The sequence below is a fragment of the Bos taurus genome, chromosome 23 (assembly GCF_002263795.3).
Source record: "Bos taurus isolate L1 Dominette 01449 registration number 42190680 breed Hereford chromosome 23, ARS-UCD2.0, whole genome shotgun sequence".
In the NCBI taxonomy this organism is placed as follows: domain Eukaryota; kingdom Metazoa; phylum Chordata; class Mammalia; order Artiodactyla; family Bovidae; genus Bos; species Bos taurus.
This window is the reverse complement of record NC_037350.1, coordinates 26,086,379-26,101,199: the sequence shown is the minus strand read 5'-3', so window position 1 is coordinate 26,101,199 and position 14,821 is coordinate 26,086,379. Positions and strand designations below refer to the sequence as shown.

Sequence of the window (14,821 nt, the reverse complement as noted above, 5' to 3'; positions counted from 1 at the left end):
AGCTGATCATTAAGAGACAAATACAGAGATCTAAGTAGCAGATTAAATAGTGACTAGGAACAGAATGAAATACACTTTGTTATTGATTGAAAAGCTACCTTTTCTCTATGCTTCTGGAATAATGAATTATTTCCCTAACAGTCTTCTACTTTAGCCATGTAAATGTGAATTATTAACAACATGTGCATATTTAACACATTTAATGTATTTAAATTTTTTTCCGGTCATAATTCCTTTGATATTCAGTCTCTAACATGACTGTGAAGTCAGATTTTATTCAAGGGAAACCTGTATCCTCTTAAAATGACCTTAGACGGCTTTTACAGCTTGCTCACTTGCTGGTTTAACAAGATGTTCCCAAGTCATTATGACATTCCCCAAGTGACCTGGAAATGGCACAATTTTTTTGAGAGATTTTCCATTCTTTTCCTGAGCTATGGCTTATAGAGATCATGTTCTTGGCCATGGGGCTTTGGCCATGGTGGCTGTAATTGTTGGGGGAAGATCAAAATATCTGGATATATTCAGTGAAACAAAATATATGTATATCTTTCTATACATATTAACTATATTATTGACTTGCCTTTTTCCTGTTCTTTCTTGTTTGAAAAATAAAAGGGAGAAAAAAATCAATTTACCAGAATGAAAGTACAACATCAGGAATAAGGATGATCAACAATTTGATAACATCCATAGTTTTTTTCAAAATGACCAATATTTCTGAGAATTAAAAGGTTCTGTAAGTTTTTTAACTCCGCGAAACCAGTCAGAAGCAATGTGTACATCACTCAGTTCTTAGAGCAAAAGAAGTTAAGATAGGAAATGACACTGTGAGAGGGAGTAGGTGATATGTCCTCTGGCATAAAAATGACAATCATTGCTCTTTCCTTGGACCTTCTACCTTTTTCAGAGTAAACTACAAACACCTTGTATGCACAACAGAGGCTACTAAGAAAGTGATGAGGATGCATGGAGGCAAAGCCTCCATATGACCAGAACTGTGTCTGTAGCAGCAGTCATAGGAAGCCTGCTGTGCACATTCAAGAGATATAGTTCCCAACTCCATCCAATTTGAAAACAGAAAAAAGTGATTGAGAAATACTGTTATAATGCTGCTGCTGCTAATTCGCTGCAGTCATGTCTGAGTCTGTGCGACCCCATAGACAGGAGCCAATCAGGCTCCCCCGTCCCTGGGATTTTCCAGGCAAGAGTACTGGAGTGGGTTGCCATTTCCTTCTCCAATGCATGAAAGTGAAAAGTGAAAAGTGAAAGTGAAGTCGCTCAGTCATGTCTGACTCTTAGCAACCCTATGGTCTGCAGCCTACCAGGCTCCTCCATCCATGGGATTTTCCAGGCAAGAGTACTGGAGTGGGGTGCCATTGCCTTCTCTGACTGCTACAATGGAGGATGGTAAAATTTTGGAAACATCATATGCTATTACCTTCTCTTCCTGTTTACATTAAAAATTCAGAATACAGATATGTATTATCAGAGAACATTTCTGAAGAAAGTGCTTCTAAATACATCAAAGAATTGCATTTGTAGAGTTACTATTATGCAAATCAAAGTGCAAAAATAGAAATAATTATAATGGTTGGTAGAAAAAGATGCCAGGAAACTTTGTGTGAAGTATATACTTGAGAATGCTTTGTACTATGATCAAAGGTAGTGGAAAACTGAGATTCAAGCTCTCCGTTCCCAAAGGATGACATCGGAATTGACTTATCTTTCACAAGGCAAAACACAGCAAAACTTACAGAATAAGTGATTTATCAAAGTTTGGGGAAATATCAGTTGCATAAACTCTTATTTCCCCAGTTAGTCCTAATATTTGAAATTCGTGACAAAGGTCCAAATTTGGTGTCTTCAGAAATACATACAGGGTATAAACCAGGTGGGGAAAATTGAGCAACATGGGAAGATGGCAGACATCACTTGGAAAACTAAAAGAGTAAGATGAAATCATGTAATAGTACAAATGTGGGAGTTGAGGAAGATGATCATTGATAGTTGAAGACAAAGGCACAAGTTACAGATGAAACACCTGCTAAGAAGAGGCAAAAAAAAAAATTTTTGACTTGCCTTTTTCCTGTGCAATCTCATCTGAGAAAAGAAAAGCAGAAAAATAAATTCAACAGAAGCGGATCTTTACACGAGAAGAGCGATGTTGAGTATAAAAGGAAAGAGTGGCAAAAGATGGGATTTAGGTCACATAAAAAGACAGAACTTTTTTTAAGGTGCAAGGAATAGATGAAACAACGAAGAATATGTGAAGAAAAATTTGACTTACTTTTTTCCTGTGCAATCTCATCTGAGAAACAAAAAGAAGAGAAAAGCAGTTAAAAGAAGCCAGTTGTTTTAGGGGAAGATTGACATGAATTACAAAAGGAAAGTATAGGAAAAGATGGAATTTAGGTGACAAAACAATGACAACTTTTTTTTTTTCTTAAAGTGCAAGTTACAGATTAAACAACAAATAAGAATAGGCAAATAGATTTTGACTTGCCTTTTTCCTGTGCAGTCTTATCCGAGCAAAAGCAAAGAAGAAAAAAGCAATTCAAAACAAGCTGATCTTTACAGGGGAAGTGTGTAGTAAAGTAAAAGAAGGAAAGGATGGGAAAAGATGGAAGTTAGGTTACAGAAAATGACAGAACATATTTTAAGGTGCAAATAAAAGATGAAACAACAGTTAAGAAAATGTAAAAACTTTTTTTTCACTTGCCTTTTTCCTGTTTCATCTTCTCTGAAGAAAAAAGAGGGAAAAAAATATTTTGTCAAAATGCAGGCCCAATGACAAAAAAAAAGAGGGCAGAAATTTGGAACCCTTCTATAGTTTACTCCAAAGGTCAAATTAACCACTATTTTGGGAATTGGAAAGGTGACGCCCCACAGGACATCCTGCAGTCAGGGGCATTGTTGTATTACATCCCACCACCCCCATCTCCAGCTCCTGAAGCAAAGGTAGCAAAGACAGATAATGACTCAATGAGAGGAAGTAGAACAGGACTGCTAGGGCCAACAATATCCATCATTCATCACTCAGTGGACCTTCTTTTTTTCAGGGTGCAGTGCAAACAGGCACCACCATGTGAAGTGTTTACTGGTGAGCCTTTGGAGGCTTCCCTGGTAGCTCAGTTATTTGCCTGCCATGCAGGAGACCACCTGTGGTGCAGGAGATCCAGGTTCCATCCCCGGTTTGGGAAGATCCCCTGGAGAAGGAAATGGCAACCCACTCCAGTATTCTTGCCTGGAGAATCCCATGGACAGAGGAGTTGGCAGGCTATAGTCCATGGGGTTGCAAAGAATCAGACATGACTGAAGTGACTTAGCACACATGCATGCAAGGAAGGAACACTTGGGACTATGGTCAGTATCATCAGAAGACTTAGATTCAAGATTACATTTGACCACAGAAGGACATCAGAACTGACTGATCTTTCACAGGACAAGAGATAGTGAAAACTGCCAAACAAATAATCTCTCCAGGTTCGGGAAAAAAATATCAGTTGTATAAATGTTGGTCCTGATCTTTGAAATTTCCGACAGTGCTCCAAAGATTTGGTGTCTCTAGTAATACATATAGGGTAGAAACCAAGTGGCTATTAGTCGAATGCCCTTTATCTCACCACTTCTTAGTGAAACTATGGGAAATCTCTGGAGAAAAAAGAAGCCAGTGTTTCTAGGGGGACAGTGGTGTGGAGTACAAAGAGAAAGAATGGGATGTGGGAAACAGAAAATGACAGAACTTAATGAGGAGTAATCCAGCACAACATTTGGAGAGAAATGTGTATACACCCAGGAGAAGATGGAGCCCATAGATGACATACAGATAAAAGGGCAGAACATATTATGGCGAAACCAATACAATATTGTAAAGTAATTAGCCTCTAATTAAAATAAAGAAATTTAAATTAAAAAAAATAATAAAGTCACTCAAAAATGAGTTTGTTTTAAAGGCATTTTGGAGTAGAGAGTTGTCAGAAAATTTACCTAAATTGTGCAGCAGTACTTCTGAAAAAGAAAATGGAAGGATCAATGTAAATATATTGTGAGGGAAACATGAAGAAAATCCAGTGTGCTCAAAAAATTTTTATTTAACATGAAACAAATCAGGATGCAGATAAATATGAAAACATTGTTTGCAAATATACACACACAAACACAGAGACACTGGCTGAGAGCTCACACTGAGAGCAGACGGTTATCCAGAGAACAGTCTGCAGCAGTGCACACAGAGATAAAGAAGAGAATTTACTGACTGAGAAGTATCTTAAAAATACCACATATGATGACTACATTTTAAAAGTGTTATTATTATTTTTTTTTTACATTTTTTTTTTTTTTTATGCTTGTACATTCTCCTGCTGATGAATATCTGGTTTGTTTCTGGCTATTACAAATAAAGTTGCTATGGAAATTCTCATATTAAAAATAAATTAAATAAATACAAAAAAAAAATAAAAGTGTTATTATTTCCTTTTGACAATACTGAGACTTTTAGTACTCGACTTCCTAGCTTTAGAAGGCATTGGCTACCCTAACTTGAAAGAAAGAGAACTGTGGTATCAATGCCAGTAGGAAGAGTTCTAAATCAAATGACCTGAGTTTTTCTTGAACAATACCTTAACATCAGATAATATAAAACTGCTGAACTTTTTAGGTATATTAATAATAAAGTCTATCTGACAGTATGGAAGTGTCTACATTGATTCCTTGGCCAAAACAAATGAAAGAGGTAGGAATAGGGGAAATTGAGCCACTTGTGAAGATGGCAGACATCACTTGGAAAACTAAGAGAGTAAGATGAAAGCATGTAATTGTACGAATGTGGGAGTTGAGGAAGATGATCATTGATAGTTGAAGACAAAGGCACAAGTTACAGATGAAACACCTGCTAAGAAGAGGCAAAAAAAAAAAAAATTGACTTGCCTTTTTCCTGTGCAATCTGATCTGAGAAAAGAAAAGCAGAAAAATAAATTCAACAGAAGCGGATCTTTACACGAGAAGCGCGATGTTGAGTATAAAAGGAAAGAGTGGCAAAAGATGGGATTTAGGTCACATAAAAAGACAGAACTTTTTTTAAGGTGCAAGGAATAGATGAAACAACGAAGAATATGTGAAGAAAAATTTGACTTACTTTTTTCCTGTGCAATCTCATCTGAGAAACAAAAAGAAGAGAAAAGCAGTTAAAAGAAGCCAGTTGTTTTAGGAGAAGATTGACATGAATTACAACAGGAAAGTATAGGAAAAGATGGAATTTAGGTAACAAAACAATGACAACTTTTTTTTTTTCTTAAAGTGCAAGTTACAGATTAAACAACAAATAAGAATAGGCAAATAGATTTTGACTTGTCTCTTTCCTGTGCAGTCTTATCCGAGCAAAAGCAAAGAAGAAAAAAGCAATTCAGAACAAGCTGATCTTTACAGGGGAAGTGTGTAGTAAAGTAAAAGAAGGAAAGGATGGGAAAAGATGGAAGTTAGGTTACAGAAAATGACAGAACATATTTTAAGGTGCAAATAAAAGATGAAACAACAGTTAAGAAAATGTAAAAACTTTTTTTTCACTTGCCTTTTTCCTGTTTCATCTTCTCTGAAGAAAAAAGAGGGAAAAAAATATTTTGTCAAAATGCAGGCCCAATGACAAAAAAAAAAGAGGGCAGAAATTTGAAACCCTTCTATAGTTTACTCCAAAGGTCAAATTAACCACTATTTTGGGAATTGGAAAGGTGACGCCCCACAGGACATCCTGCAGTCAGGGGCATTGTTGTATTACATCCCACCACCCCCATCTCCAGCTCCTGAAGCAAAGGTAGCAAAGACAGATAATGACTCAATGAGAGGAAGTAGAACAGGACTGCTAGGGCCAACAATACTAATTTTCATCTTTTAGTAAACTTTCTCCTTTTTCAGGATAGAGTGGAAACAATGACACATATTTAGGAAGTCATAAAGAAAAGTCCATGGTTTAGTGGAGACTGGCATGCCACAGTCTGTGGGGTTGCAAAGAGTTGGAAATGACTCAGCAACTGAGCACAAAGAAGTCTACAGGCTTCTCAGGTGGTGCTGGTGGGAAAGAACCCATCTGCCAATGCTTGAGACATGAGATGTGGGTATGATCCCTGGGTCGGGAAGATCCCCTGGAGGAGGGCATGGCAACCCACTCCAATATTCTTACCAGAAAAATCCCATGGACAGAGGAGCCTGGAAGGCTATAGTCCTTAAGGTTGCAAAGAGTCAGACATGACTGAAGCAACTTGGCACACATGCACTCAAAGAAGCCTACAGTAAAAGTAACCATCAGCCCTATATGGTATCTGTAACTATAATCTTATAAAGGCTGCTCAGTATATAGAAGAGGTGTGCTTCTAAGTTCATTAAATTGTAAACACAATATGACTGAAAACCATCATTAGGAAATCAAGGATGTTAAACTTTTGATGTTTATATTATTGTATTATGAAGAAACCTTTTATGAGTGTATAGGATTATAGTTTTTCACATCATCCATATAACATTTCAACACAGAAATTTTTTGTATATTTCCTTTTAAAAGTCCTTCTACCAAAATCTGAAAATAAAGGCAGTTTGCTAAATTAATAATTATGTCAGAATAAAAATGAAGAAAAAAATGAAACTATTACTACAGTAAAAAAGAAAATAAACCAAGGGAATACCATTAAATGTTTATTATTTAGGGCACTTGGGTGATATGCTCAACGGCAGAGGAAGAGGGAGTCTGAATGCTACAGTGGAACCATGAAGGATATCTGAGTTTTCATAGTCCTTAATGCTTAAAATTCTCCAAGCCAGGCTTCAACAGTATGTAAACCATGAACTTCCAGATGTTTAAGCTGGATTTAGAAAAGGCAGAGGAACCAGAGATCAAATTGCCAACATCTGCTGGATCATCGAAAAAGCAAGAGAGTTCCAGAAAAACATCTACTTTTGCTTTATTAACTAAGCCAAAGCCTTTGACTGTGTGGATCACAAAAAAAACTGTGGAAAATTCTTCAAGAGATGGCAATACCAGCCCACCTGACCTGCCTCCTGAGAAATCTGTATGCAGGTCAAGAAACAACAGTTAGAACTGCACATGGAACAACACACTGGTTCCAAATCAGGAAAGGAATATGTCAAGGCTGTATATTGTCACCCTGCTTATTTAACTTCTATGCAGAGTACATCATGCAAAATGCCAGGCTGGATGAAGAACAAGCTGGAATCAAGATTCCCGGGAGAAATATCAATAACCTCAGATATGCAGATGACACCATCCTTATGGCAGAAAGCGAAGAAGAACTAAAGAGCCTCTTGATGAAAGTGAAAGAGGAGAGTGAAAAAGTTGGCTTAAAACTCAACATTCAGTAAACTAAGATCATGGCATCCGGTCCCATCACTTTATGGCAAATAGATGGGGAAACAGTGGAAACAGTGTCAGACTTTATTTTTTGGGGACATGAGTCTGAGTGAACTCTGGGAGTTGGTGATGGACAGGGAGGCCTGGCGTGCTGCGATTCATGGGGTTGCAAAAAGTCGGACATGACTGAGTGACTGAACTGAACTGAACTGAAAAATGAAATCTATTCAACATTATTTTTAAATGTTATATATTATTATAAGGAAATTAAAATATCATATCTTGTTAAGTAAAGAGCAGGAAAAAATGTTATCAAATAGGTCATTACATATTTAAATAAATTATTTACTTTTTAAACTATTATTATGTGGTTAATTAAGCTATCTTCTTATCTTTTAACAGCCCTTCAAATGGCTATAGGTTATCATCCTCAGGTCTGAAACTTCCCTTTGGCCATTGACTAAAATGAATAAAATGAGTGTCAAAAAATTTGGAAAATCTCTATTCTTAAAGGCAATATTTACTTCTGCTAAACCTTAACAGCACTTAAAATCTGTGTCATGTATTGATTGTACATAGACTTGCCTTGTTCTTTATTTCTGCCATAATTTTATGTATATTAAACTAAGCTCCCATAGATAATGGAAACCTACTCTATAGCAGAAGGAACTCTACTCAGTGCTCTGTGGTGACCTAAATAGGAAGGAAATCAAAAGTGAGTATATGTATATACATATAGCTGATTCACTATGCTGTACAGTAGAAACTAACACAATATTGTAAAGGAACTACACTCCAATAAATTTTTTTTTAAAAAGAGATGAGGAAGGAAAGAGAAAAAGCATTCATTTTCCAAAAAATGTATAGCAATAGCAATGAATCTTAATACATGCATTAAAGAAATATATTCCTAAATATCATTACCTCCTTTGAAAACAGAATTGTAATTGAAATTTTTCACTAGAAAAGAAGGATGTTAAGTTTAAAATGAATATCAGGGTGATATAAACAAAAAATAAAACAACTATAAAAACCATTAAAAAAATTTGCTACATCTGATTCAAGGAGAACAGAAATTTGTAATCCTTTTATAGTTTACTCCAAGTTTCAAAGTGACCAATATTTTTTAAATTGGAAGCAAATATTTCTGAAGGACATCTTGTCAAATAGGAGCAATGGTATATCACACACACACACACACACCACTTGATGCAAAAGTTATAAAGATGGAAAATGACACTGTGAGATAGAATAAGGCTTCTGAGATAAGCAACATAAGTCATATGTATTTCGCTGGATCTTCTCTTTTTGTCAGAATACAACCCAAACATGCACACATACATGAGTACTTAAGGTACTTAGGAAGTCATGAGGAAACCTACAGAAAAAGCACCCATCTAGCTAAAACTCCACCAGTAGCAGTAGTCCCATGAAGCATGATTCATGCATTAAAGACATGTATTCCCTACTTACATTGAACCTATAACCAAAAATATAGCTGAAAAATATCATTATAAAAGGAAGAATGTTAAACTTTTAATGGTTATATTAGAATTTCATTAAAAAAATATTTAGGAGTATCCTAGAAATCTAGCCTCTCATGTCATTCACATAAAACTTCAAAATGGAGAAATATGTTGTTAACAATCTTGCTCAGTATACAGAGTCCTTCTACAAACACTTCAAAATTATTGCTGCTTGTCACATCAATAATTATATCAATAAAATACAAAATAAAAACAGAAAAATTACTCTGGTATGAGGGAAAATAAATCCAGGAAAGGGCATGCAAAATACCTGAGAGAAGACTAGTGAATAATCAAGGGCATTGGACGTGTGAGCCTAAAGTCCACACTGTATCTATGAGTGACACCTGAATTTATAGTCTTTGAGAGGACAAGAGTTGGAGAAAATTCACTCAGCAAGTGTGGAGTCTTATCTCATAAAGCTTGGGAGGTATCCATGGTATGTTAATAGCCACCTGAACTTTCAATACATGACAGAAAGCCTAAGTTATTGAAAGTGTACCAGAAAATGAACACAGAATGTAAACAGTGTGCCCCTCAGTCTCATCCCCATCATCTCACAAAATTCATAGTGAAACTGAGAAGGCTCTGGATGACAGAATAAGACAGTGTTTATAGGGAAGGAACATAGGAAATGTACTGCGAAAGACTTACACAGGTTTAGGCTAATAGATGGAGAGAATTGAGGAGAAAAGAGTAGATAATGAGATACAGTGTGAGCCAAAAGATGAAGTGAAAATAAAGTGTTAGTTGCTCAGTCATGTCCAACTCTTTTGTGAGTCTATGGGCTGTAGCTCACCAGGTTCCTCTGTCCATGGGATTTTCCAGGCAAGAATCCTGGGGTGGGATACCATTTCCTCCTCCAGGGGATATTCCCTACCCAGGGATCTAACCTGGGTCTTTTGCATTGCAGGCAGATTGTTTACCATCTGAGCTATCAGGGAAGCCCCAAGTCAAAAGATGGCATATAGAAAAAAAAAAGAAAATGATAAAAGAACCAAAAATGTGGTTGTTTAAAGCTTATTGGAACAAAAATGTCTTCAGGGATATTTACCTATTTTTTCCCAAAGAATACCTGAAAAATTAAGAGAAAAAATAGCTAAGTTTAATAGGATGAAAGGTCAAGAGAAACTAAATTTAGTGAAAATTTACATACAATTATAAATGTAATAGGATTTAAACAAACACAGACACACACAAACATATGCAGGCATATACAATGTGCCAAAGTAGCTGACAGCTTTCTTTGGTGCTGATCAAAAATTAAATGAGGAAAAGGAATAATCTTGTTGACTTGAGGAAAAATTTCAGGTGTATCAGTAGTAGTGATTACCTTTTGAAAATGTTCTTGAATTATTTGGACACTACTTGGGCTGTTATGATTTGGTTGGTTACCTTTAATACAGTCTTTTGCTGCTACTAAATATAAATCATCATCTCACATAAAATATCCACAAGGAATGAATTCAAGTGTACTGAACTACTTCTAGAAAAATGCAGGATTTGATTCTTAGGAACCACTATTAACATTTTCTTATGCAATGATGATATAACTTTATTTTTGGTGAATTGCTATTTTAGTTCATGCCAAAAAGAAGCTCATCTTATTTCAATCACCTTTTCAAAGAAATGTAAATATGAACCCATGCAAACAGAATTTGTTAAGAAGAGATGAGGAAAAATCACCCATATGTTCAAAACATTATCTGTAGCAATAACTACATGAACTCTGCTGCATGCATAAAAGAGATGTTTCCTCCAAATACAAATGTATACTGAAAAATGTCCTTAGAAAAAAATAGGATATTAAATTTTAATGAATAATTTTGTGTTTTATGGAAAAAATCTTATGGAAAATTACAGAACAGAGATTATGATTTCATTCACATAAAATATTCAAGTTAGGAATATGTACTATTTTTTAACATTTCTAACAGTATAAAATCTTTTCACAAATAGCTGAAGTAATTGCAGTTGTCTGTATTAACAACTGTGTTAATAAAAGTAAGAATGAAAATTACTCTCTTTGGATATAAAAAAATTTCAGGAAAAAAAGAAAATCTGGGTACTACTCTTAGATTTTAAGGCAGTGTAAGGATGACCTTCATCAATGAATCATTTCAGATTTTAATCAGGCTTTCAAAGACTAGAAAAGAGAAGGATATGAGAGAAGGTGACATGGAAAATATTGCCTTAGAATGGTAGAAATACTGTAGAGTGCAAACCAATGATGACCATACATATTGATGAAAAGGTGGAATATTTTTAAAACATCAGGAAAACAGGCATTTTAAAGTGTTTTGGGATTACCAGGATGTCACAGATACTTTATAATAGTTTTTCTGAATTTTGTCTGTGAAATACAATGAAAAATCAATGCAATTTTCATTGAAAAGAAACACAAAGAACTAAACTTTCAGATCAGAAACTTAAAAATTGCAAAATTTTACAATTAAGTTCATATTTGTATACACTTTACAAAGAGCAAATATCTGCATAAATTGTACAGATGGGACAAGTTAAAGCAAAAGTAATGGAGCACTGAATAACCCATGAAGAGGAAAACCTTCAGTTGAAATAATCCTAAAATGAGAGAAAAGTGATGTAAATTCACATCTACATTGCAGTGGAGGAAGATGATCACTGAGATTTGAAGACCAAAGTCAAAGAAAGGATGAAACATTACAAGGTACCAAGTGTGAAATATTATTGGGACTTGCCTCTTTCCTGTTCACCCTTATCTGAAAAATAAAAGGAAGATATAACCAGTCAAACCAAATGAAGGCACAATGTAAGGAAGAGATGGCAATAATTTAATTTCTTTCCATTATTTATTCATTCAATAAAGTGATCCCGCTTTAAGAATTAGAAACTCATGTCCCAAAGGCCATGTAACTCAAGAGAGGCAATGCTGTTTTAAGTTCCCTCATCCTTTTCTGCAAAGGAATTACCACATGAAAACTTTCTTTGGGAAAAACTGAATCAATATTTGGTCTTGAATTGGGCTTTCCAGCTCTTTATTTAAGCTCATAACAAATGACAAACATGCTCAAATATATGAAATAGGTACTGTAAATGTGATTCAAAAGTATATAATGAAAGTATTCCTCTGTCACCTGCTAAATATCTTAAAAGTGTATGTTCCCAAGTTCTATCCCATCTGTAAACCATGAGGTAATTGAAAATGTCATTAGAAAAGGAAGATGTTATGCTTTGAAATTTGAAGTGCTTTATGAAGAACAATTTTGGAAACATCCTAGGACAACAGTTTTCCTTTTCATTCATATAAAAAGTCCTGAAAATTGAGATATATCATTTATTAATTTTCCTCAAGATATAACCGCCTTGTTTAATTATTGAAAAGGCATTGCAGTTTGCAGAAATAATAATTGTATGAATAAAAATAGAAAAGAATAAAGAATACTTTATGGGAAAATGACAGGGAAATATTATAAAATAAACCTTAAACCTGAATATTTGTAATATATTCAAGAACAGTAAACTAGTAAACTATTTACCACACTTATCTAGTGGATTGCATAGAGTTTATAAGATGTTTAACAGGACAATGGAGGGAGAAACTTCATTATCAAATTGGGAGTTTTCTCATCTCTTAAGACTGGAAAAGTATTAATAGTTTAGTAAAGGCCCCTTGATTTTGGATACTTATAAAGCTTCTAAATTATCTGATATTTCTCAGAAAACAAATAGAGAATGGTAAGTATTTGCTGGTTAGTTCAATCTCTTCATCTCAGAAAATCATGATACAAATATGACAAGTCTCAGAGAGCAGACAAAACCAATGTTATAAGAAGGAAAGGGAAAAAAAGATGCTGTGAGCAATGATGGAACATAGGGAAACAACAATAGAAGGAATGAAATAAAAAAGAGGATTACATCCAAAAATTGGATAGAGAAGAATGGATAGTCAGGTGAAAAGTGAGCCAGTGGATGGCATAATGAGAAAAGAGCAGGGAATATTCAAGACAACATGGAAGCAGTCACTGGAAGAATTACTGGAGTGAAGAGTTGCTAGAAACTTACCGATTTTTTTCAGAAGATCACCTGGAAACAAAATGGAAAGCTTCATGTAAATACCATGGAAAATAAACATGAATAAAAATAAAATATTTTGAAGAGTCCAAAAGTAATGTTAACACTATCTAGATGCATTTAAACACATTCACATGTATTCATGGTGAACACAAAATAAACTCACCAATAGTGGCCGACATCTCCTCTGTTTTATCCAGAGATCATTCGATTTTAAAAAAAGAAAGAAAGAAAGAATAAAAAGGGAAATACAGTCAATTTTAAATGAAGAGAGATTTTTAGAAATATTAGTTCAAGTAGTTACATTTTCAAAGTTTTATATATTTTTTTATTTTATTTGGGCTCTTATTAGTCACTGTGCTTCTCTAATAAGCTTCTTGAAGGTTATTAAAATTATATAGCCCATTCTCAGTTTTATTTTAGCTCTGTTGTATGACGGCCATAAACACTGAATCCAGGATCTTGAGCCACTGCTCCCAGCAGAAAATGAATTCATTTCTGGGTGCCTCTATTCACAACATCTTCATTAACCAATTAATTTATTACCAAGTTGTATGTGTGTTTCTATTTCAATTAATGCCTAAATGAAGTTTATCTTAATTAAATCACATGACAGGAAGGAAACGATATAATCAATTTAAATAGAGTTCTAAATCACATGACTAGCGTTGTAAACACTAGTGTTCACTTGTTTTCACTACATGTATAGTGTTTACACATGTTGTAAAACTTTCACATCAGTCACTGAAAATGCCAATAATTCAGAGGTATATGATTAATTAAAATTTCATGACTGAAGGCAGTTTCATGACAGTTGAAAACACAGGACAAATCTCAGAGTTATAATGGCAGAAGCAGAATGAAAAATAAAGCTGTCAAATTCCAGTCAGAGAGACTAGACAGTGAGAAAAAACATGAAAATATGAATATGTTTGACAAACAAGATGTTTATCCAAACTTTGACTAGATTTATAGGACTTGGGATTTTTCCCTTCAAACTTACTGATATCATAAAAAGGGAAAGATCTTAAAACACATTCAAAATGAAGGTACCAGGGCAGGAAAGGAAAAGAGCAAATATTTGAAAATTTTTCATCCTTTACACTGTGGTACAGTCTGACTCACATTTTCTGAGAACTGGCACCATTCACAGAAAAGACTTAATGGCCGTCTCAAATATCAGAGAAAACCTTTTTAACTTTCATTCACCCCTTGGTGCCAAAGACATAATGAAAATGACACTGTAGTAGGAGGCAGAACTTCCTCTGGGATAAACAATACCTATTACGGGTACTGCATTACTTTCCAGTTTTTTCAGAATCAGTTGCCTACACAACTCACAAGGTTATTTAAGAAGTTATGAGGAAGCAAAAAAAAAACATTCATTGTCCCAAGCTATATGTGTACCAGTTGTTACATGAGGCCTGCTAAAATACTCTAAAGTAATCCCTATATTCCACTTCTTCTGTAAAAAAATTAAATGAAAAAATGTTATTGAGAAGGAGAATGTCAAGCTTTCAGTAATTCCATAAGTATAGTAGGGGAAAAGATCCATGAACATTTGGCTACATTCTCATGGGAAGATGACAGGAATGTGGAGTGCTTCTCTAGTTTCCTCCAAGTTTCAAAGTAAGAAGTACTTTTAGAACTGGGAGCAAAGTTTTCCAAGGACATCTTGCCCCCCAGAGGCATGTTTTATTGTATCCTCCCCTGCCACCATGACCTCTTGATTCAAAAGTACAAAGATAGAACAATGACACTATAAAAAGAGGTAGAAAAGGACTTCTTCTGGGAATAAATGTTGTTCATATACATTCCATTGAAACTTCTTTCACTGTACTATTCTTTTCTAGAATACAATGCAAGCATGCACACATACAGGAGT

General features: G+C 34.8%; 1 protein-coding gene across 1 annotated transcript in view; it reads right to left on the bottom strand.

The window, feature by feature from the left end:
• The window catches only part of LOC104969893 (butyrophilin subfamily 2 member A1-like), a 77,743-nt gene that overhangs the window by 13,680 nt on the left and 49,242 nt on the right, over positions 1-14,821 (bottom strand). Inside the window, exons 17-27 of the mRNA XM_059880601.1 lie at positions 13,103-13,123; positions 12,928-12,948; positions 11,604-11,624; positions 9,938-9,958; positions 5,570-5,590; positions 5,138-5,158; positions 4,930-4,950; positions 3,991-4,011; positions 2,723-2,743; positions 2,291-2,311; positions 2,083-2,103 (exon numbers count right to left, since the gene is read on the bottom strand). Coding sequence (XP_059736584.1) covers positions 2,083-2,103; positions 2,291-2,311; positions 2,723-2,743; positions 3,991-4,011; positions 4,930-4,950; positions 5,138-5,158; positions 5,570-5,590; positions 9,938-9,958; positions 11,604-11,624; positions 12,928-12,948; positions 13,103-13,123 — 231 coding nt within the window. The remainder of the gene's footprint in view (positions 1-2,082; positions 2,104-2,290; positions 2,312-2,722; positions 2,744-3,990; positions 4,012-4,929; positions 4,951-5,137; positions 5,159-5,569; positions 5,591-9,937; positions 9,959-11,603; positions 11,625-12,927; positions 12,949-13,102; positions 13,124-14,821) is intronic.